This window comes from Lissotriton helveticus, chromosome 7 (assembly GCF_964261635.1).
Source record: "Lissotriton helveticus chromosome 7, aLisHel1.1, whole genome shotgun sequence".
Lineage (NCBI taxonomy): Eukaryota > Metazoa > Chordata > Amphibia > Caudata > Salamandridae > Lissotriton > Lissotriton helveticus.
Genome location: NC_136068.1, coordinates 953,302,743 through 953,326,767, shown reverse-complemented (window position 1 = coordinate 953,326,767; position 24,025 = coordinate 953,302,743). Strand labels below are relative to the sequence as shown.

General features: G+C 45.9%; 1 protein-coding gene across 3 annotated transcripts in view; it reads right to left on the bottom strand.

Annotated features, from left to right (window-relative positions):
- PCDH1 (protocadherin 1) overlaps window positions 1-24,025 on the bottom strand; it is a 285,738-nt gene that overhangs the window by 86,519 nt on the left and 175,194 nt on the right. For all 3 annotated transcript variants that reach the window (XM_078653523.1, XM_078653522.1, XM_078653524.1), the window contains exon 4: window positions 12,386-12,605. In XM_078653523.1, coding sequence (XP_078509649.1) covers window positions 12,386-12,605 — 220 coding nt within the window. The remainder of the gene's footprint in view (window positions 1-12,385; window positions 12,606-24,025) is intronic.

Sequence of the window (24,025 nt, the reverse complement as noted above, 5' to 3'; positions counted from 1 at the left end):
ACTTCTCACTGCACGAGAAGGCCCAAACTGGCCGCACTAATTAGGTCCAGCAAGACCAAAACATGTCTGGGATTATTAGTGATATAGTGCTGAAGGGACATGGCCTCGCAGTTCAAGTTGACCTGCCCCGTATGAAGAGTTACCAACGTTGACTTCACGTGATTAGCTCCTTTCTATAGTGCATAGTGATAAAGAGAGCAACGGACATTGCATTCATCGTTTTATGCCCAATAATGTTCACAACATCCTCAGTTTGACAGAATACATCATTTTGGAACTCAGCAGCGCATTCCCTCTGTTAAATCACCGTCCATAAGATCAATACTTCTGCAAGCAAGGGATCAGCTCAATGCTATCCTTTCTGCATATAGGGCATGTTTCCATGGAATCCAGCTTTTAAAGGATTTGTGGAAAATCCCCAATTCCGCTTTGCCAGAGTATGCAGAAATCTACCCTCTCATGCTTCCGCCTACGTATCATACTGTGAGTGCACGCAAAGAGAAAGCCAGAAATCCATCAAAGCCACACCAAAATCATGGCGCAAGATACTTTACAGTGTCTGCAGAGTTTGGTGGGATCCTCCTAAATACCTTGTGGTATTCGCCAGTGAAAGGTTTTTGACAACTGCACTCATCCCTGTTCAAAGGAGGGAGTACTGAGCCCTGGGGTACTCCCTTTTTTACGTCCTCCAACCCGGAGGCCACGTCACTTTGTTAGCACGTTGATCACCTGTAACACTGCCAGCAAGAAAACAGGAACGTCCAGCGCGGATGCACTGATGCATTATCAAATGTATAACGAACACCGTCCAATCACCTTCCAGTGTTTACTGATGAACGATAACAGACATTAGTAGTGGACACCACAGAAGACACCATCAAACGTCCAGTGAGACTTAAGAGGTCCTTTAAAAAGACTGAAAATATCAATGGAAGGTTCAGCTGCATGGGTGTTGGACTGGCCTTAGAGCTTCAAAAGCAGGTGATGCTCAGAGTAAGAAGGGTCATCATGGTAGAAAACAATGATGTTCTCAGCCAATGAGGAAAAAAGAACTCCACCAGCCACTGCTGGGAATTAGAACCATGCAAGCAGCATTAGGTTTGACTTGTTTCACCAAAAGTACTGCAAAACAAAATCCAGGACACAAGTGCATAGTGGAAAGCAAGAGAGGAGCCTGTTGTAATTTCATGAAGGATCTTGGGTTCACATACGTGCACTAAACCTGGAAATGTCCCGCAGTCCTAAATACAAAGCAGGAATCAAAACTACAAACCAGAAATGTAGCACTGGGTTGCATATCATTATGCAGAAGGATACAGGCAGACGTAGGGCATAAAGATGGCCTGTGCATCTTTTCCGAGCAGTGGGTCACGAGTACTCTCCTCACTGCTAGGGCAACAGCAGGGAATCAACGTCTAGACATTCAATAAGTATCCATCTGTGATATGTACCATCCATGGCGAAGTGCACCCCATTCCTGGAAATACCTGTACATCCGTGACTAGCAGCAGCATGGAAATGTGTACTGTACCGTAGTGTCACCTGTATGTGTTCGGCAACCAGCACGGAGTGTGTGTGTTGTTCTTGAAGATACAAGTACAATCTTGGAAATGTGCCCTCTTTCATGGTGTCAAGTGTACATCTGTATAACACATTGTGGCTGGGGTGTATTCTAGTCTTGAGAATACACTGTGCATCTGTACTTTGTACAGATGGAGTGTGTGACATCTCCATCAACCAGCAGCGGATGGGGTGCTTTTTCATACAATCAACTGCGCATCTACAGAAACAGGGAGACGGTGGGGGCTGAGAGGAGAGTGTATTCCAGAGAAAGTGTGCACATCTGTTGCTTGGACCTGTAGGGAAGTATATACACCTTTGTGATGTCACTTGCACATCTGTACTAACCAGAAGGAGGTTTATAATCTATTTTGGAGAAAATGTGTAACATTTACACCTGTACCAACAGGGAAATGCATACCCTTTCATAGGAAAAGAGGGGGGGACTGTTGTTTTTTTTACAATCACCTGCTTATCTATATCTTCTAGTAGCACTGACGTGTACTTTGGCATACTTTTACCAGCACATCTGTAGGAAGCAGCAATGGAGCGTGAATTCCACTGTTGAGAATACATGCTCATCTAACAGCAAGGAAATGTCTGCCCTCTTCTAGTGTAACATGCACATCGGTAGCAACCAGCAGGGGCGCGAGTCCTATATTCTTGAAAACACCTGTACATTTAGACCTGGTCCCAACCGGGAAACCAGCACTATTTCACATGTACAGCTCGAAGGCAGGAGCTCGGGTGATCTGTACTGAGCAGTGCGTGCTCTCTCCTATAACCTAAGGAATGTGTCAACACATTCTGGGCAGTTACTGGACAGTGTGCGTCTTCCGAAGCATCACCTGTGGATCTGTGACGTAGGAGCAGGAGTTATGTGTACTTAGTTCTTGGGAATACCTGTCCACCTGCCAACCTGCCAGCGTGTACCACCGCCCCCCCCCCCCCCTTCTTCGCATTACCAGTTCAATGCACGAGCCGGGAGTGTGTGCTGTACCAAGAAGTACCCGGATATCCACAAAGTGTTCCGGCACGGGGGTGGGGGCGATGCGTTGTTGGCACTGCCCATGATCTATAGAAGCACAGCAACCCACAAACAACGTAAGGCACAGAATGTATGTACTGTTCCCGAGCTCCGCCCCCACACTGCTGAACCCTGACAAAGAGCAGCTTTGTTCTCCTGACTCCAGCAGCACGCGCGGGCAAAGTAGAGCTCTCCCACTCACCTGGCAGGGGGCACCAGATATGGCGGAGCCCCCTCCTTGCTGACGTTTGGGCGAGCAGCAGCCGGAGAGGCGCTGACAAGAAGCGGCCTCGTCGCTGGCTTTCTGCATTATTAGTGCACCTCCGTATGGAACGGCGCGTCACAACATCCGGGTACACGCCTGGCCGTTCGACCGGAGGGGCCGACTGCCACAAGACACCTGAAGCCAGGCACCGGCTGACAGCCAGCCGGACCACCCCCTGGCAGCACCGTAGGCCAGTGACCAAAAGGGACCCAAACACAGGGCCAGAAGGCACGCAGTAGTAGTAAGACCACAGGATTATACAGAAGGAAGTAGTGTTCAAACAGGCAGGATTCCAGAGGCATGTTGGAGGAATACAGATATTAGCAGAAGGTACTCTCGAGCAAGGAATGTACTCATCGTTTGTAAGAAGGGAACTGCACTCCAGTTGGAACTGTCCAGGTTCAGGAAGAAAAGCCCACAATCGACAATACAGCTCAAATGTTAAGGCGTCTTTCAATTATCCTGCAATTATCCTCCCCTCCCCCCACCAATATCCCCTCTAAGTCTGATTTGCCTTTCTTGGTGCTTCCTAATCAATACGATCGCTCGTACAGCTAGATCAAGGCCCCTGGGCAAAATCTAGGCTGCTGCAGAGGCAAGAAAGACATGACACCCAAACTGGGTAGCAGTCAATCACTTGCCATAATGCTGTTGAGTCAGTGACTTTTGTAGGTGAGGAATGGATGTACCACAGAAGGGAAATATACTTCTCGCCATTATAAATATCCAGCAGGTGCAATACACTTTTCTCCTCATCACTATGCTGGAAGGAGTGTTGCTGCAGGTGTAACAAGATGGTGGGTGTGTACGTGAGAGAAGGGGTTTTTAATTTTTGATGTTGGCAGTATTTATACAGTGAGACTTCACTCCGGGGGTCGTGACACATCACGCCTTACAACAGAATGATAGCCGACATGTGAGGATACACAACAATCGTGGATTTCACAAGGGGGGTGGGGGAGTCACAGGACAACATATACACATGTAAGTATGTATTCAAATAAATATGATAGAAACACAGCTTCCCTGTACGGTGAAATGGGGAGAGAAAAGACACAATCTAGGAAGTTGGGAAAATAACAGAAAATTGGATTTTAAAGATATTCCCTAAAATACACCAAAGAAATAGAAAGTCAGACTTGCAATGGAAAGTTGTTCCAAAATATTGATCCATATGGAGAGGAGGGCTGTTGGCGAGTTTACTCTTTGGGAGTCTTTTGGATATCTAGCATTGGTGTGGATTTGTTCCTAGTAGTGATTACTGTGGGAAAATGCAAGTTAGTTAAGGTTTACTCCATTTGAATGACTTATGGATCAACATGCTTTAGAGTGGATTCTGGCAGTGAGAGGAAGACAATTCTAGTACTAATTCCATGAACTATTGATATAAGCTGGAGCTTCCCCAAGGGCCGGACTGGGAACTCAAAGCAGTCCTGGCATATTGTCGGACCAGTCCCCAGGGTAGGGGGAGCAAATGTGAAGCACTGATGCTTTTGTTACGGGGGCCGATATTGCTCCACCACTGCAAAATTGGCCCCAGTAACAAATCTGGCCCCACCCTTGGAGCCTCTCGGGGAAACACCCGGGGCTGGGGCTGGCAAGTCCGGCCCTGGCTTTACTCCAGTGATTTTAAAGCTCCACCCAACTCAACACGTGGAACAACTGAAGTGGCAACTATCAATTGTCATCTCTCCTCTAGACTTCGACCAAGTCTGAAGTTCTAACCATGACCCTGTCACTGCCTGGTACCTGGTGCCTAGAAATGCAGTCAAAGAGGAGATTCCAGAGAGCAGAAAATAATCAGAGCACACAGTGTATTCTCTCACCAGAGATGGTGGGAAACTACAGCAAAGATGAGCAAGGAAAAGCAAAGTCAACAGGTAGGGCATTGGATTCCAGAATTTTGGTTTTGCCAATGCTTCTTTTGTCATGGCTGTCATCACATTTTATTGTCGAGGGAGCGGCCAGACCCTTGCCCGTGAAAAAAAAAATATATTCCTAAATGGAAAAAAAATTATCTCGAAAAGTGCACTTTACCAAACTAGCCCCTAACACTCAAGGGAACTATTTTGTGTGTTGATGTGCTCCTCGTGAAAGAGTGGAATGTCGTAAACATTGTGAAATTAGCCTAAGGCAGAAGTTGACAGGCAGACAGAAAATGTGAATGACAGGAACAGACCAATGCATGAAGAGAGGTGGCCAAAACCCCTGTAACTAACTATATTATACATTTAATTTTGATTTAAAAAAAAAAAAAGTTTTTGCTAACAGGCCTAAAAATCACAGATTATCTGACCCCAGTAGTGGAAACTCTACTGGGCGAGGTTACTCTACTACATGACTGAGTAAACATCTTGGTAAGGTGGGGACTGGCCCTTTCACAATCCACTGAACTCTCTAGATTTCTTCTGAGTATGATCAAGGGTCCCCAGCCTCCCCTCGGCATGTGTTACAAAAACATGCCTATGAGTAACAGAAGGAATCACCCCATCCCTGCCATACTACATAGACTTCTTGAGACATCTAAGCTAGTGAGGTAGAAAGATGTCCAACCCGATGCATTAGTGGTAGCAACATATACAAATGCCACCATGCAAAATAATGCCCAAACACAGTGGGTGGAAAATAGATTCAGGACAAATAAGACAGAAATAAGAACAAAAGTGGATAAGCATGTAGAGTTGAGCGTTAAATTGGAAATTAAAAAAAACAGTAGTGATGTAGCAAAACAGAACTAAAAACCTCTAAAATACAGGGAACCCACCGCACAGCAACAATCTACCTTAAGAAAACCAGGCTACCAACACAAAAACGAGCCACCTTGAGAAAAGCAGGCAAAAGTCGTGAGAAGACACAGATATACAGGTCACTTTGAGGATGTGTTCACCTTCAAGAAGTCAGGACACCAACCCGAACTTAGAAAACAAACTATGTAAGGCCACCATCTGTGAGTCAGGCCAAAGACTACATGATAGAAGTCAGGCGGACCCTGGGACAATATGGCAGCCCCCAGGATGCCATGTCCTCCACAGGAAGCCAACAAGCAATCCACAGACCAAGATGCAATAAAAAAAAAAAGCCACAATTATAGAAAGACACAAACAATAAGATGTATTGATAGGTGCGAAGGTGTAGGAAGTCGGACAATACAATGAAGGGAACTACACCATAGCTGGAAATACAGCTAAGACTAAAACAAAATGAACAATGTACAAATAGGCAGATGCATATACCCCTTGGAAGACAGAGTAGGACATTGTGAGGTGACCCCAGTAAGTTATTGAGAAGCGGAACCCAAAAATGCAGGGACAACAGGCCCATCAAGACCCCATCAGGATTCAGTACAGACAGCCAAAGAGAGAAACAGCCACACACAGAGGGACAGCAAAGCAATGACATGATAAATAGAAAGTGTCTCTCTTCACGGCTTGCTGAATGAGAACACAATTGTTGCTTGGTGATTTGGAAAATCATGCACAGCATACATAAATACCAGCAGAGATGAGCATGCAAGGGAAATGCGCATTTTTGTGAATCCTAAGCAAAGATGGATCCGAACCGACTGCAGAGTGGCTGCTTCTTTCCGTTCCTTGGGCAATCTATTTTACATTTCAGATTTAGGAGTATGGCGGGCACAGAGCCAAGGAGCCCGTACTGTAAATACTGTGTGCTGTGAGAGATACAGGAGAAGGGAAGCAGTGCTACTTGGAAAAGTATAAACCACAGTTCCATTTCTTTCCACTTAGCTCATCCAAATGTTAGTAACTCCTTGCACACCCTTGAACACTCTCGACATACATCGCTCCGGGAATTTGTAGGCTTGCTTCTTTTATTCTCCACCTGCTTATCAATATATGTGCTCTGCTTCTGTGGCTTTGTTGCAGCACTTGACCCGACACACTGTGTTTGGATGAGTTGCGACCAGATTTGCAGACTAAAATGTCTCATGTACCGTAATCCTAAACTAGACGTGTGATATGCAAATATGCTAAACAAATGCCTCACAGGGGTTTTAGAAAAAAGTGAAAGGTCTATAGCCCTTGTACTTCCTCTTGTTACCTTTGAGGAAACCAGGATGCATTGTTTTATAAATTAACTGACATCGAAAAACATACATAAAAACACGTTTGCACCAGGAGTCTTTTGATATAGGGCTGGGTGTGTTTGAGGAGAGGCTTGCATCAGACAGGGAGCCAAAGGCTACTATTCCTTAAACACCTGCCTTCATTTCCAATGAAAAATGAAGCAATCCAGTTAAAACGTATCAACTCTTTAAATGCAATTTTTTTGTTTTTGCTCTTTGGGGTAGCTAAAAGAGATTGAGGTCTCAAAAGTGTGCTATACATCTGTTTATTGCTTTCATTCACTAAGGATTTGACCAAGAGGATACAATACCTGAAGACTGTTACAGCCACAAACTCGAACGGAATTATGGGTTACAAATGTTTGCAAACGAAATTGTTATAAAGGCAAATACCCCTCAATGTTAAATTGCAAGTATGTAGAGTCCTTTGTATAGACGTCATCAGCTCCCAAGATTCTCATATAATCAATACCTAGAGTGTAAAATGTGGATATAGAATTGGAGGCAGGCTTCAAGGAGCCCACGATAACCGCTGCTGTTTATTTACGAGCCCATTATACACTTTTGCTCTCACACAGTATTTTACAGGGATGTTGCATAAATTCAAGGAACTATGTAATCAGGGCAGCTACCTGCCTTGCTCCGCGGAACAATAAACATGGTAATCCTTTTCTGTACTAATATTTAGCTGCCTCGTCTGACAGTTTTTGAATGTATTTGGTACTCAGCGTTCTGAAAGTTCGCACTTGGCCAAAAAGATGATATTTTCAATCGTCCATGTTCTAAAAAGGCACCACAGAAAAATCTGCACCCCGTTTCTGTCAAAAGTCAAAGGTACTTACACGCCTCCCACTCGCGCAAAATATGGAGACATTGATTCTCAAGGAGTATTGCAATGGTACGCTAACACCCGCCCACTTTTTACAGTTACTCTTGTGGGGTTTCAAGGGGTCTTCTTTCAACAATTACCACATGTGGGAGGGCGCCCTTTCAAAGAGGCGGCTTTGGGGCCAATGAGATCAGAAATTCTATCCTAGTCTTGGACAGCCGCGGCCCGTGCAGGTAAGGGCGGTGGGGTAGTAGGCCGGGCGGCTGAGGGGATTTTGACTGATTATTTAATTTTCCCACGTGGTCATCTGTCGAAATCCCCCTCCCCCACCTGGCCCCGCCACTCTTACCTGCACAGGCCGCAGCAGGTCTTGGGTAAAATGGCGGTACCCTTTCACAAATTTCTGCTGAACGCCACAAAGGGAGAGAACTTGCAAGTGCGGGGAAACGAATGGAGAGGAAGAGGTTAACTAAAAGCTCTGAAAAGAGTAAGTGTTGTGACGTTTGGCATCTCGGAGGAGAGAGAAGCTGCCTCAGTAACGCAGCTCGCGAGTCCCCTCCAATATCCTCCATGATCCAATTAGACTGAGAGCGCAGGAAATGGCTGGTCGGACTAGGCAGCAGGCCCAATGCGGTTAGTGCCCAGGCCAAGAGAGGGGGGGTAAGCTGGGGTAGGCCAGCTGAGCCGCCCAGCTTTCTGGAGCCCCCATCTCCTGAAAATGAGATTAACCGGCCATGCTAAGGAGCTGGTAATTCAATTAGGATTGAGCAGATGCTGCCACGCCTGATGTCAGGTCGTGGTCACATCTAGTGCGAGAAAGCAAAACTCTCGCGCTCGCAAATCCTCAACCCTTACCCGTACAGTGATAAAAAGGCTATTTGCTCTTCAGGCTCTGCTGGCAGACATGATCCACAAGTCATCAACCAAACAGTGTCTGGAAGAGTCTGGGCAGTGCCAAGGAACACCATCCTCTACCAAGCTTGCCACTGTTCCAAAAATAAACTCCCTAAGCATGCCTGTCTACTTAGATCTGCCATGAGCCTTTCTCCTCAGCAAACACTGGAATCCTGGACTAGCACTTCAGTGGCCTGTTATGATTATGCCTTCAAGTCCGACAAAGCTGGGTCTTTTTAAGTATAAACATGGGGCTATAAACCTGGCGCTCCACTGCCAGTATTCAGTGGTTTCTGGAGGCGTATCCTTAATAAAATTCCTTTACAAGCCCACCTACTACTCTTTCTGCCTCCCTAAACCAAGAAGTGCTGCTCTCTTCCTTTTGGGGACTCCTTTCTTCTCATGTCAATGGTACGGTTCCCCTCTCATCATTGACACTTCACAAGCTATACCTTTTTCGTCCTTCATCCTGCCTCTCTTCACTATTTTATCAGAGAGGTCTTCCCTTCTTGGGGCACCAGGACAAGTGAAGTCGAGTGGATAAAGTGACCACTCAGCATGGGAGAAGATGGAAGCCAACCTTTAGGTAAGGGAATATTGTAAAAGTAAATGTATAGCGTCCATACTTTATAACACTCACTGCGAGTAAACATACTATGTGCACTAGATGACACATTTAATGTGTTCAAAATGAAGCGGTTTCTCGGAGAGGAAAGTGCAAAAGCTGAGAAAATCCAAATCCTGTCCATTAAATCACTCTGAGGCCCCCACCAGTACAGGAATGAGCGAGAACGTTTTCTCTTTGATCCTAGAGCTCAGTGTCAATAAGAAACATTTGAAAACACTTTTTTAAAACAAATTTAAAAATGAGTGCGCCCAGCCTAAACTCAGCAGCACAGGGATAGGGGCTACTTAAATGTAACAAAGGGCAGTACCATGGGACCACCTTCAACATTAGCATAGGAGCTGTGGGCACCCTCTCTGAGTTCAAAGGCAGGGCTCTGTAGAGGAATGGCACACTCTTACTTTACTCTAGTCACAGAGAGTGGGCTCCCAGCAGCATTGGTGGGACCTGCTCAATCTGACACCAGAACAGGACTCTCTGGGTTATAGTCCAAGCGGAACCCTAGAACTGTCTAAGCAGAGGAGTCCAGATCCAGGACAGCCGGATCCATGCTAGATTCTTAGAACAACTACACACCATGGACAGGAGTTCAATATACATTCACCGTATATATGTTTATTTTATGAATCTGGCCTTGCTGTGCTTTAATTACACACCATTGATCTAAAGGGACCCAAGACCTAGGCTGCATAGGGAGGAAGAGCAGATTACTGCTCGAGCCAAAATAGAGATAATTGCATTTCAGTAGCAGGAGTATATCTGAAGCTCAGATGTATGGCCACTCCATATGGCTCGGCTATATTAACCTGTCATAGCAGGGGTAGTGCTAGTCTTCTTTCTTTTACACTGTCCTATGCTTACCTCACTGGTCAGCCTAAACCCAAAATCTGTTTGTATTTTACCTCTTGTGCAAAGTATTATAGCGGTGCATGCAGTGATATTGTTGTGTCTAGATTACTGAACTTTCAGGCCTCCAAGAATTTCAAACAATCTCCTAGGAGTAGCCAAAGTACTCAAAATGATCCCGCATGCTGGGTAACCAGAGCGGGCCGATCAATGTACATCTTCCAATCCTAATATTGGGGCCCTGCACAAACTTCCCATTCCATTGTCCATGTTCCCTCCCCATACATTGGTGCATGCTGTGAGGTCAATTTTTGTCTGATGTCAGCTCTGCAACCTGCTCAGGAGCATCTGTGAACATTGACATTATGTTAATTAATTTTTCTAGTGAGACAAGCCAGTTAATAGGTTATAATTGGTGCAAGTCACCACGTATGGATTCCATATTTTCTCAATCTTCGTTTCAGCCCCAATCATCACAGTCTTGTGAACAACTTAAAACCTGCTTCTTCAACCCCTAATCCAGAGTTGATCAAATCGGGCAAGTTTATCTGTTCAACTTCTGCCAAGAGGCGAGATACAGCAGTTAAGTGCTCTAAGATAGACAAGTTCAAGGTATATCTACGCTTAGCACAAAACTGCTCTGCATCTAAGATGGGTGTTTGGGGAAGAAGAGTAAAGCCCTCGTCAGACACGATCACCAGCAACACTGTCAATGCTCCCATCTGTGGTGCTGAATGAAACTCAGGGACCTAAACTGGAACTTCCTAGACATTGCTCGTAGCCGAATCCAACAAGATTATTCTGCTACCGGCAATGTGAAGTGATAATTGAACATACACGACGAGTTTCCCCCACTGTGACACTCCATATCTAGATTATGCCTCTCCCAAATGTCTTCACAACATGCAGGAGATGTACATGTGGTATGCTCTGTTCTGAGCTCAACATCTGTGCATTTCTGCAGAAGGTTCTAGATTTCTTGACAAATTCCTCCCTTCTTTCACCATTTCAACAAAATCATAGCGCCGATTTTCAGAGTATGGCTCTACCTTCGCGTTTCTGGCGGATCCATGCTAATTTAGTCAAAAGTCAAGCTCACCCTAATATCGGTCATCATGTATTGGGAAGCGTTTCCTTGGGAAACGTTGTGATATGTCCTCCTGAACACTACTAGTAGGAGTTTCCTGCATCACACCCACATAACCATCATTTGCTACTTCCCTTCCATCACAGTTTAGGATTGCAGCTGTCCACAGTAGATTTGAAGAAAACTGAGTTGATTACACCCCTCTTTACCAGTTTAAGTTATGCTTAAAGCTGAGCATGACTACTGGGGAGTTCCATGGAGAGGGAGATTTCCTATGAAAGATCCGTCTCTAGAGGAAGTTGTCATGTCTCAAGCAGACTGGTTTACAGAGCACCACTCAACAACTTTAAAGCACTTGTTAGCCACATATTGAACACACTTGCTTTTGAGGACAATAATGGGTGCATCCTTACAGAATGGTTATCCAGGGATGTCCTAAGGTAGTAGCAACAGAGACAAAAGGGCAGCAGGGTTGGAGACAGCTGCACCACCTAGGCTGGTCACTGACAGTAAACAAAAGATAATATTGCCCACCTCAAATAGTCAGCTGCCACATGACCACAGATAAATAGAATTAGAAAAAGTTGATGAGGCAACAGACCAATTCACACATTCAGCAAGTAAAGTGTAAACAATATAACATAGTCTTCAGATGTTGATTGAAAGTCTATTATTCAAATATCCTTGGTATACATGTATTATTGCCCTGAAGAAGCCCTTTTCATAGGGTGAAATGCGTTGGCTGTTCTTCTACAAGTTTACCAAAGATATTTGAATAATAAAAGACTTAATCAACATCTGAAGACTATGTTATATTGTTTACACTTGCTGAATTTGTGAATTGGTGTGTTGCCTCATCAACTTTTTCTAATGTCCTAAGGTAGATCCAGTATGCGTCCACTGGGGAAGCACATCTAAACTCCAAACCCAATCCCAACAACAACTTTAAATTGTAATTATGTGGAAAATTGGACTAAAATCGGTGATATTCGCTGAAACTATGGAAATTTAAAAGGGTTGTTCTTTGCAAAGTTGACAGGGTGGAATCACAATGAGACTATTAATGCCATTAGAGTAAAGTGAAAAATCAAATACCGCTCCCAAACAAAGTGGTGCAAACAAACACAGAGTGGGGAGAAAAGCAGAACGACCCCCCTCCTGCCCTTACCGTTCTCAGGATGCTCCATTTCACCGATGCTGCCGTCTGGGGTGGTGCGCTCGTAGTGGTCCTCTGGCAGCGCCAAGGGCCCAATGCGGGGCCCCGATGATGACTTGCTGCTGGGAGTCTCCGACTCCTCCAATCCGCTGTCGTAGTAACTGTGCTGGGAGGGGTCCTGCAGGTCTGGCGCCTGGTTGGTGGTGGAGAAGGTCACTCGCCGATGAGGTAACTTCGCACAGTAAAATGAAAAGAAAGAAAAAAGGAAAGGGAGGAAAGAAAAGGGGCGGAAAAAAAAGAAAAGAAAAATGTTTTGGTAAACTGGACATTTTTAGGGCTTTTTAAAAGAAACGTTTAACGCGCCAAGGTTTCATAGGTCAGTGAACAAAATCAGAGTTTACGTTTGGATATTTATCGGAGGTTTCACAGGAGGCACCCCTACAGTATTTCACCGGAATATCAACCTGCCTTCCCTCATCTGGCGCCAAGCGCCTCTCGCGTAATTCACAGAGAAATAAAGCCATCCACCCCCTTCAGGGCGCCGGTCCCCGGCGTATTTCAGCGGTGGCAACCGGCGCAGCTGCCGCAGCTCCGTGCTTTCAGAGCCGTTTTGCTCCAGGGATATTTACGGATGGTGGCAGTGCTCAGATATATGGCGGTTCAAATCCCTCTGACAGTCGCCGGCTGGCACTAGGGAGTTGCTGTCTCGTTTGGGCCTCCTGTTCTGCCACACTCGGGCTTCCCTGCTAGGCTGCCTTCAGAGCGGACGGCCGCCGTCTCAACCATGAAAGGCCCGTGGGACAGTTCTAGCCACGGCCTCCTGCCCTGTGGGGCTGCTCTCGGATTCCTGTCGGCCCTACAGATGGCCCTATGCAGTACAAGGGCTGGTCCACCTCCTCATGTTTTGTACTCTGAAAACCTAACCACCTCCAGCGCCCCTTATCCCAATCCCCACCCCTTGCTCTTCTACCTCCAATCCCATGACCAGCTGTTGACCCATATGCACATCTGTCTATTACAAAGATGTTTACATAAGAAGACGGAGAAGGGCTGTGCAAAAGAGAAGAGTGGGGTGAGGGTTTGGGGGCAATCTCCCTGCTCCCAAGGAATGTCTATGCTACCACAATGCATATCTTGCAGGTGCAGCTGTTGTGAGAGAATTCCTCTCACCATCACTACTTAGCACCTTCTTTTCACCCCAATCTATCTCATTCATTCGCGTGCCCTCTCCTCACCCCTGCATTCCCTTCCGCCTTGTCCCCGCCCTATCTGTTGCTCAGACGTCTAAAGTCAATTACCTCTAGTGCACTTTCACTGTGGTGAGATACTTGCATCTTCAGCAAGATCTCAAGCCTTCACACTCACTGCCTACAATGTGTGCCCTTGTCATGCTTTTCGGACCCCCCTGTGCCTTATCTCTCCTTACCCAACGAGCACTGTATGTCTGACTCTACCCAAAGGCATCTGGTCTTTCTGAACCTCACTCATGTCCTGGAACCCTTCCATTTCAATGCAGGTCTAGTTGCAGCGATACTGGACTTTTACATCGAGTGCTCTACTAGATTGACCTATAGCACTGGGGAATTCCTTAGTTTAAACCATCAATCACCCGTTCCAACACGAATCATAGGACCCACGCAATGCACCATATCTCTAACAATCACCACAAATGCTAATACCTCATATTAAGCTTGGCCCTCTACTGTGGCAATCTGCTTTAATTTACATTGGCCATACTAGAGAGTTCAGACCAATTTCCAACATGTCCATCAATGGCTCTGGAAAACCAGCACATTACCCACCTCTGCATGGCAGTAAGTGTGCTCTTGTCTTGTGTCCAGAGATCCACAGATTTAGACATTGAAGGAAGTCCCACTAGAAATTGTGGCCCAAACGACATGCAGGTGTAGGTGATGAGATGCTGAGTGCGAAGGATATGGTCAGCATAAGGCTAGGTGTGTGCTAGCACCAATCCTTCTGGATCTTGTGGGTAGCTGCTCCTGAAAATGGATGCTTCCATCTTGCTAGATCCCAGCCACCTATGTAAACAAGTAAGTCGCTAGTACTCCCTATTAAGGTGTGCATACTCTAAATCTATATATGAAAGAGAGCATGTTTGAAAGATCTGTTAATGCAGTCAGGGAGTGGTAGTGCGAAAGGCAGGCTCTAGCCTTTCTGGGCCTCCATGGTCTGCCTTCGCTTCTCTCAAAGTGAACTGGTAGGGTGACCAGTGTCACCCTACCATCAACTCTCTTGCTCTTACCTGTATCACACCTCTAGGGCCAGTAACCCACAATGCACTACTCCGAAGTCTGGTGAAATACTATTGTTTTGGGTAGCACCACTACATTTACAAGTTCTTCCTTCGTCCACTAAATATCATCCCTTCTTTTGAATTGTTTTAGTCTGTTACCCACATAACTCATCCTCAGTGCTTCAATGCAGTGCTTAATTTGTTTTTGTTTTTTTAATTCCCATGCTCTAGTCAGAAGGCCTCTGCAGCTTGCACCACCGATTACCACTGCCACCATTGCCAATGACAGAACCTACAAAACTACTGACGATTACACTGCTACAAGTGTGACAATTCATACTGTGCCAGGCCGCAAAAGCTATAAAAACAGTTTGGGCAGCAGGTATTAGTTGTTTTTAATATATACGGAGTTCAAAAACAATTGCTGTTCTGCTCATCTCTAAATTATACAAACAGCGCCACCATGTGGCAGCTGACATGATTGTCGATGTGGACAAACCACAGGCTCAAATTAAGCACTACTTCAATGTGTCCTTAAAGTGGCATAAAATACTATATGATATGACATAAGATACTATACGAAAAATTAACATAACATTAACTTTTTCTTACCATCTTCCCGTCTAATTCATTACATCAGGGCCGACATGTTAAGACGAGGTTTAAGCTTGTGAAAGTGCTGCTTAGTGAGGGAATGCACTTAGTGTTTATAATGTAGGCCGAGGAAAAAAAACCAAAAGGTTCTATCTAATGTAAGTTTTCCAAACCAATCACATGGTTCCATTCTTGACAAGTCACTTTTTTGCCTGAATGTGTGGGTGCTTTTCAACGCAGGCTGGAGACTAAAAAACGCAATATAAACACTGGACATTTAGAGGACAAACACTCCTTAAAAGATGCAATCAACTACCACAGCCACATAGTAGGGAATATAAGCACGGCTCACCTCCCCCACCCAACACGAGCACACACACACACACACACACACACACACACACACACATCCCCCACCGCCCCCACAGGTGGCAAATGACCTTTGTGAGTAACATGAGTGGGCACTCATCCCGCACCTCGAAGATGGGCTCGGGGAGTGGAGAGGCAATTGTCGCAATGAGCACCAAGAGAAGAGCCCTCGGGGGTCATTTGAAGGTAATTGGAGGCTCTCAGGGCCGCATTAAACCCGAACGGCAGGAGGGCAGCGCTCAGGAAATGCAAGAGGCCCCGACTCATCCCCGCTTTGTCTCTGCGCCGCACGGGCTCTCGTAAAGTGGGGGGTCTTGTGCGTTTTGTACGGCGCTCTTTAAGAGGAACCGCCAAGCACAATGAATCCCGGGTAAGAAAGCATTCCAGTGCCCGGGCACCTTCCCAAGCCCGTGCCCCCTCCCGCCTATCCACTGGGGAGGCAGACCCTTTTCAGCACTCCTCGTCCTTTCGGGTGGGAGCCTTGGGTTCATGAGAACAGCCAGTGGGGCGCTTTGAGTGGACACACTTGAGGGGGGCTACAGAAAGTCTGGGGCGCTGCGCCTTTCACATCTCAGGGGTGGTCAAGTACCCTCAAGAAAAGGAAAAAAAACTATTCCCACCTCGGTCGACACGCAGGTGCAGACTAAGGTGGGCAGTAGAGGGCCGCCAATGGCGTCGATGGGGCACTAATGCATGAAAGGAAATGGGTGTTGCCCAGTCGGGGCCCCTGGGATTATATTGCAGGGGAGCAGAAATTATGCGGCAGGGTTGACTAAATTAGGCAGCAAGAAAAGGCAAATTATACGACATAATTTGCCCATTTTTTTTAATAGTATTACTTCATTATTTTGTCATTGGTTTTGCTCATCTTAATGAACACTGCCTTGGCAATGGTCTCGCCTCATTAGTGCCGCTGTAACACCCTAATACGGTAAGCAGCTACTGCAAGATGACCAGTCAACCTTCGAGAAGGGTTTGTATTGCACAGCAGCACGTGTCACTGTTGTTTTAGTAACTTTTGATCTGTTTGAGATAGAACCAATGTATTATGTGCAGCAGATGATGGATTATGTGGCAAATGCGGCAACACCATAACTATGCGGAAAGGGCTGACACAACAGAGTTGCATATTTCCAGTCCCCTGCCTTAGAGTGGAGTGCTAAAGGAAGCCATGATTGGGTGTAGTGGGCCTTTTCACCCTCCACAAACCTGGCGCTACTGCACCTACTGGACCCGTGGGCTACCGTACTTTGTAACACAGAGTCTGTCTATAAGGCAGGCCAGTGCTCCTAAACAACCGGTATTTCCGACTGGGTCTGATGTGCTTCCATCGCTCCCCCATCTCCTCCAGCCGCACTTGATGGTGCCTTTGGTATTCATGTAAAAACTAATCCGGCAATTCTTTTTTGTTGTTAATTTTACTGGAACACTAATATTTGCAAGCTGTCTGAACATCACGGGCACTCTAGAACCAGCACTTCTGAGAGACTTCACCACCCACACACTCAGCTTCCTGGGCACTTTTACATTGTGATCTTTTCTAGATTTTTATCTAGGACAGTTGCCCTTTTACACAGTTTTCAAAGTCTTCTGTTGGTACAATTACATACTTCCTTGGTCACAATAGTTGAATATTTAACCTTTTCAGGCAATAGTTCTTTTTTTTCTTTATGTTTAGGTGTTCCAAGAGTTTATATGTTTTGCAGCTGTTCCCCTCATGGACTCCTCTTGCGCTTACACCATGCTTGGTCTTGTTTCTCGCCCGTGTGCTTCCTCCCTGCACCACTGTGTGTTGTGCTCACACTCAAGTGCTGCTCCCCATCCAGCATTTCTTTCCTGATGGTGTGTTTCTCCCCACCCCCACCAGCTCCATGTGCCTATCTCTTGCCCATGTGTCTCTCTTCCTCCCCTGTGCTCCACATTCCTCTCACACCTGTTTCGCTTCCCACCCCCTTCATATTTCTTCTACCACCTGCTCCTTGTGAGTTGCTTCACTCCATGCGGCTTCTGCCTCCCCGACCCTTTCCCCAATTCTTGTACTCTTATGCAGGGGCGGCTCCTCCGCTATGGCGGAGGAGCATTGACCCACTGCTTTTAAGCAGTGCGAGGAAGAAGAACTATAAGCTATCCTTTTATGTTTCCTGTCTCTTTGCGGGTGGGCGGGGCTGCTCTCTGAGCATGGCAGGGGAGGAGTGGTTTGCCCACTCCTAAGTGTGCAGTGACTGTTTGTCTGGCCCTCTCGAGCCGCCCAAACCAGTCATGCGCACTTTCCCCGTTCTCCATGGAGGCTGCATATAAGCCTGCGTGGAGAACAAGCTCAGGCCCCCATTCTTTGGTCGAACCTGGATGCTCAAAACCAATCACAACGGTGCATGCAGCATTGTGATTGGTCAGGGGGTGCCTGGCTGTACTTCCTGTGCGTGTGATGAGGAGAGCAGAGATGCAGGACCTGGCGTGGCAAGGTAAGCATTTTGTTTTTTTACAAATACAAATATATATATATATATATATATTTAAAATTGTGCACTGCTTCTCCCCCGCCCCTCCACTCCCCCCTCGCACCCCCTCACCCACCCGACACTACTCTTATGGAACTCTAAACAAAAATAAAAGTGCTTTCCAGCTTTCTGCTTCGTGTGCTTCTCCCTGCCCCCTACATAATACTCACCCTGCGCTGCAAGCTCATGTGCGCTTCCCCAACACACTCAATGCCTCCCCTACGCCCAATGTTGCTTTCTTATGTATTACTCTATACGCACTTGTGTTGTTCTCGCTTGCATTTTTTTTCCTGCCTCGAACCCAATCCGGTCTTTTTTTTAAATTGTTTTTGTGGGTTGACTAGATAGCAAGTTGCTGAGGGTCCCCAGCACTTTCTCTCTCATTTTTCATTTCTTTCTTTACCCACCGACCCATCTCGAATCAGCATTTTTTTTTTTTTTTAATTACTTCCACTTCACTTTGCAGGTGACCATGTGTAGTGATGCATGTGTGTGCATACATCACGATACATGTGCGCACCTCTACAGTGATGCAGCTGCTGCGTGCACATCATGCTACTTTTGCTTTGATTTCATTTATTTACTTTCGGACAGGAAATCACAGAGTTAATCAACATTCGCATAAGGCACTGGCAAGGCAGTAGGTCCCAGAATCTCTGTTCACGGTTTCTAGAGTCCCGGAGGGCCTCCGCTGAGACATGTGGCTGAAAGCAGGCTCGAGCCTTCTGTTGCTTACTGCCCGTACCATCGAATTCACAAACATTTCAAGGGAATCGGAAGTGAGGTCATGCATCTTTTGATCAAGGTTGGTGTAATAGGGTTTGCCCATTGTCCCAATCTTAACCCCTCAACAATCTCAATTTAGTGCTGAGCAATTAGGATAAGCCCAAGGGCAAGGTCGGGAAGCTACACCCAGTAAACATGGCTTCCACACCTCCGTGTACTCTATCTTGCTTACTTCTGGGTCTCTGGCATCAGGGGTTGCACTTGCAGAGGCAGTGACATAAGTCTCAGGGCAGGCCAGGGACCTCGACTGCTACTCCCAATTGATGTCCATGTTTAAAGTAGGGGTGTGTGAAATTTGCTAAGGAAGAATTATGGGAAACGTCTCCAAAATTGCGTGTAACTGCTCGTAATTGTACCAAATGCAAATCTGTTATTTAGCCCCATATTTTAGTGCAAAATGCCTTGTGTCAATTTCTGACGAGAAGACACATTTCACACTAAAAAAATGTGCAAAAAAAAGAACCCTAAACAACAGCCGCTTGCATTCTGTTCCTGTGTGTTTGTGGTAAACTTTTCAAGGCAAATGGCACGTTTGCTGTAAATTTGTTTCACGAACATCATAAACAACACGTAATTACTTGAAGTAGCATAATGGCTGAATTTTCAGGAATTCTGCATAACAAACAATGGGAATTTCCCAAAATGATCCAAATAACACCGAAATGATTTTAAATTCCCCCAGGCCTGGTATATAGTGCTTGCTGGAACCGTTTTTTGTTGTCCAAAGCTTCTAACTTCAATCACATTACACATACCTTGGAAGTACAGGAAGCTGACACAGCATGACAAGGTGTTCGCCTTTGACCCTCACTGTAGAATGTTAACCCAGAGATGTAAATTAAGGATAGCCAGGGTTAGAAGAGCTAGCCCTGGCTTGCCTTTTGGACCTGCTTGCATGGTCTTTGCTAACCCAGGACTCAAGAGTCATGAGAACAGAGAGAAAGTAAGCAGGGCCCATAAATCCTTGTTTACTTTCTGTAGCTTTCGCTGCTTGCCCTCCTGCACAGCACTCGGAACAAGATAGGGCACTACTGAGGGGTTACTGTAGGAACAACACGTCATTTGGTGAGGGTAAAAGGGTGTGTGATGCCATTTTGAGCAGCCCGGGTATCTTTTTAAGCACAATAGATGCGACTGCACACTAAGCCACGTCACTGCCGTATTTATTCTTGCAACAGACAGGAATACAAGAGAGGAATGCGATTGCTGGGCCTACCCCAAACCTCTGGTGTTGTGTTCCCAAGGGAGGCACTCATTTCGAGCACCAAGCACTGACAATTCACATCCTGCCCAGATGACGTGTCTCCTTGACACTGACGTCACATTTAAAATCTCCCGGCAAGCCCGACTCCAAAAAATAGGCATGCCCTTTTGTACAATTTGCACGCAAGCAATCACCCCAGAGCATTTCACAAAAGATTGGTGGTTTTCACAAGAATTACAAGTATTTTGTTTGGGAAAAAAATGGTTCTTTCGCCCACCCCGAATGTTATGAACCCTCAGGTGCATTCCAGACTTGGGAAAACACGTGCCACTGGTTAATGTCCTGACAAGGGACTCCCGTCAATGCCCATGCATCGAAGGGTGGGCGTGTAGTCATGGAAGGTGGGAGGCGAGCAGTGAGCAGCACACACTTGTAGTACCAAGGAAAATGACAGTAATTTGGTAGACAGCAGAATTGACTGAAAAGCCCTAACAGCCCACAAAAGCAATCGCCTTGGCAAGAATGCACATGACTGGGACTCAGGCCAGCGAAGAGAGCGTTTTCTTGGCCACTGAAAGACATAGGTTTAAAACTTTGCACCAGTGCCCAGGAGATTTGAAGATGTTACACACTCTACATGACACTAAAAGCAGTGGAAAAAAAGAAAACATCACAAATCGATACCACTTAAATGCCTCAAAAGGCACTCGCTGCAGTGGCTGGTTACCATGGCAGCGTGAAACGTGGCAGTGTCTCGTTTTAATAAATTACATTAAACCATCACATTTTCAATGGCAGACGTTTTTTGCTCATTTGCATTCCGCAGCCAGGCAACAGACGCGGGTGCGTCCACTACCCACAGGGATGTGCGAGCAACCATGGTCACTTGCGCAAGCGATGAGCGTATGGGCAGTGGCAATGAAATGATGCTTTGGCCTTTAAGGCAAACAAAGTAAACTGACCATCTTCTTTCGTGATAACAGATAATTATACTTGAATGCAGTCGGCCCCCTCAAACCTGTGTCCCATGACCGCTCTACCTTCTGCGCCAACGACAGCTATGCCCTGGCAAGAGTACATGGACAGTCCATCCGACTGCCGTTTATTCAAGATACTCAATTTCGATATTGTGGATGAACACATTTTAAATAAACATTGGCAAATGCAATTGGTCTGCCTTTGAGACTTATTGACTCTGCCAATGCCTTTTGCCAATGCCTTTTGTTTTTGGCGATGCACTATAGCGTCCAGCTTTTTCCAAATGCCTTGCAGCATCATCAAAAATAAAAAAAGTTAATCAATGCTCAGGTAATGTTAACATGTTTGAAAAATGACATAATGAAGTAATACGATCAAATGTACTCAACCCTTCCATGTAATTTGTTCCTACTCTGCTGCACAACTCCAGTGGCCCTGCCTAATGGGATGTCTCTCCCTGTGTACATCTCTCCTTCAGATAGCCCTCAAAGTCACTCCCCAATGGCTATCCCTCTAGCCCCACTTCATATATCTTTCAGCGTTTTGCAAGGTTTCAGCAGATCCCCTTCCAACCACCCCACACACCCGTTTGTATGCATGCATCTAGTATTTCCACAGTGTGAGCCTTGCCAAAAGACAGCGGAGCGCCGTACGCCCGAGTTCCTCCCTGTGTTATTGCTGAGGGACATTGTCTTCATGACTGGTGCTGGTAGGGGGGAGAAAGGAACTAGGCAGGGTCCGATCATGGTAAAAGGATTTCGTGCCAGACATTTGGACCACTTCACTCTCTGGCTATGCTGGTTCCTTCACTGTGCACAATGAGTAGTTCTAGAGTTCCATTTCAGCAGCCCAATGAGTTGTGCAAGTTCACCTTTGTTCGGCAGCGCACTCTTTTGTCCATGGCGCCATATTGCCACACACTCCAGCAGGTTCACCTTTGACACCAAATGAGCTTAGTGCACAAGCAGCTAGATCATCCCTCCATCAATAAGGTGACTTGGTTGTCATTCAGGGCAACCATGCAAAAGACTGCCCTGGCCGACTGCATCCGAGCACGCGGATACCAATATGTAGACCCCAAAGCCCCTGCGCTGGCTGCAGAAACGCACGCTTATTGAATTCCATCCAAGGCAGGCCATCAATAATCTCCCAGAGCCTCTTTCACGGATCAGGCGGGCTGTGGAGTCCACAGCCCTGTGCATGCGTAGAGCTGAGCCCACAGGGCCTCGCTCACGGTACACTGACTAAATCAATGCTTCCCCTGGTGACCCCGGGTGCCATGTCTGAGTGAGCTCAACAGCTTAAAATGAGCTGCCTGGTACTCACCGCGACCAGTCCAACTTACCTCTGCCGTGCACACAACACCGAGCGGGGCGCGGCGGGGCACCTGCCAGCAGAGCCCGCGCTGATGGAAGGCACTCGGTGCCACGCTTGGATAATGCACTGACAAACGACCAGATTACAAAATTATTCAAGAGCAAAAGAAAACAAGAACAGGGACTGGTTACAGAGCATCTACTGAGGTGCAACAAGCGGCGGGCACGGAGGGGTCATGAGAAGTCAGTGGAGACGCATGGTGGGGAGTGAGGAACCCAAGGGAGGCGCTGAGGTCTGGATGAATAAATGAATAAGTAAAAGACTCAGCGAGAGCAAAAATACCTTAAAGAATTTGCATCTGAGCAGCACGTCTACTAGAAGATATAAAATCTTATAAACTAATTAGGAAACATAGCATATGTCGCGATTGGGTGTGCAGTAATTGGGGAGTACATTTCCGAAAGAAAACTACATCAGATATGTCTTTGGAAAGAGGAGGTATTTTTCTCATTGATAGCATTGCAGGCAACATTATGGGTCTAAATACTCTATTGCATAATCTAAAACTATTAGCTTATCAGGAAGTGGGCATTTTCCATAACTAACTCATTATCAAAGGCATCTTCTGCTTTGCATTGGAATGTAAAGGACATCATTAGGCAGTTCAAAGCTGCTGCAAATAACCCTTTACATTTTGTTCTAGTAAGTTGTCTTCAATTTACAAGATTGACTTAGAAGCCATTGAGGACACAAGGAAATTGACCTGAAAAACTGGTGTTAAAAAACTAAATTGGAACTATTGCTTCTTCTTTAAGGTAGAACATGGATTAAATTAATTTTAGAATACAATGAGGAAGTACACGTAAAAGCCCCAAATTCATTGAAAGCTTAGTTTTATATGATGAGGCTGAAATCTTTTGCCTGCTTCCTCCTTCCAGGTAGGACAATTTCATAAGGAAGCAATGCTTCTTAAAATACCAGTAGGGCTGAGACCAAGTCAGTCATGTGTTAGTAGCCGCATCACTGATGTTTTTGCAGCTTTAGAGGCCAACCACGACTTCTGGTGCAGTGTCTTCCTTAGTAGCAGAAAGGACTACATATGGCAGGCACACAGCATTAAAGAGTTCCTATTCATATGGAATCAAACAAAGCGCTCTCTAAGCACTTGCTATGACAAAAGAGTGAGTGTGAGTGACTACACCTTAAAACCTTAGCTCCACTTGCTAGGATAAAGTTTTACAAGAATAGTATGTCCAATCGCATGTCATGGAGCAGGATGAAGGACATCTATAACAAGTATTGGCAAAGCCAATAGGTCTCGCCCTTGGGACTAATCGTCTTTCTCAATGCCTTTTAGCCATGATCTACAGCATCAGCAAGATGTTGTGCAGCACGGTGAAATGGTAAATGACATGGCCAGGTCATTCTGTAGGCACATACATGCTCCATTATGCATGTGTGCCTTATAAAAGGACGCTCGCTCCACATTATTTTTATCTCACGATACGAGATGGGCCAGTAACATTTTAAAAAAATGAAATAGAAGTCAAAAACAACGTTTAAGGAGGATGAGCAAGTTGGTAAATAAAAAAATAAAAATGAAGGTGAGTCGGAGGGTTCACCAGCGGGGAGCAGGAGGGTGAATACACAAC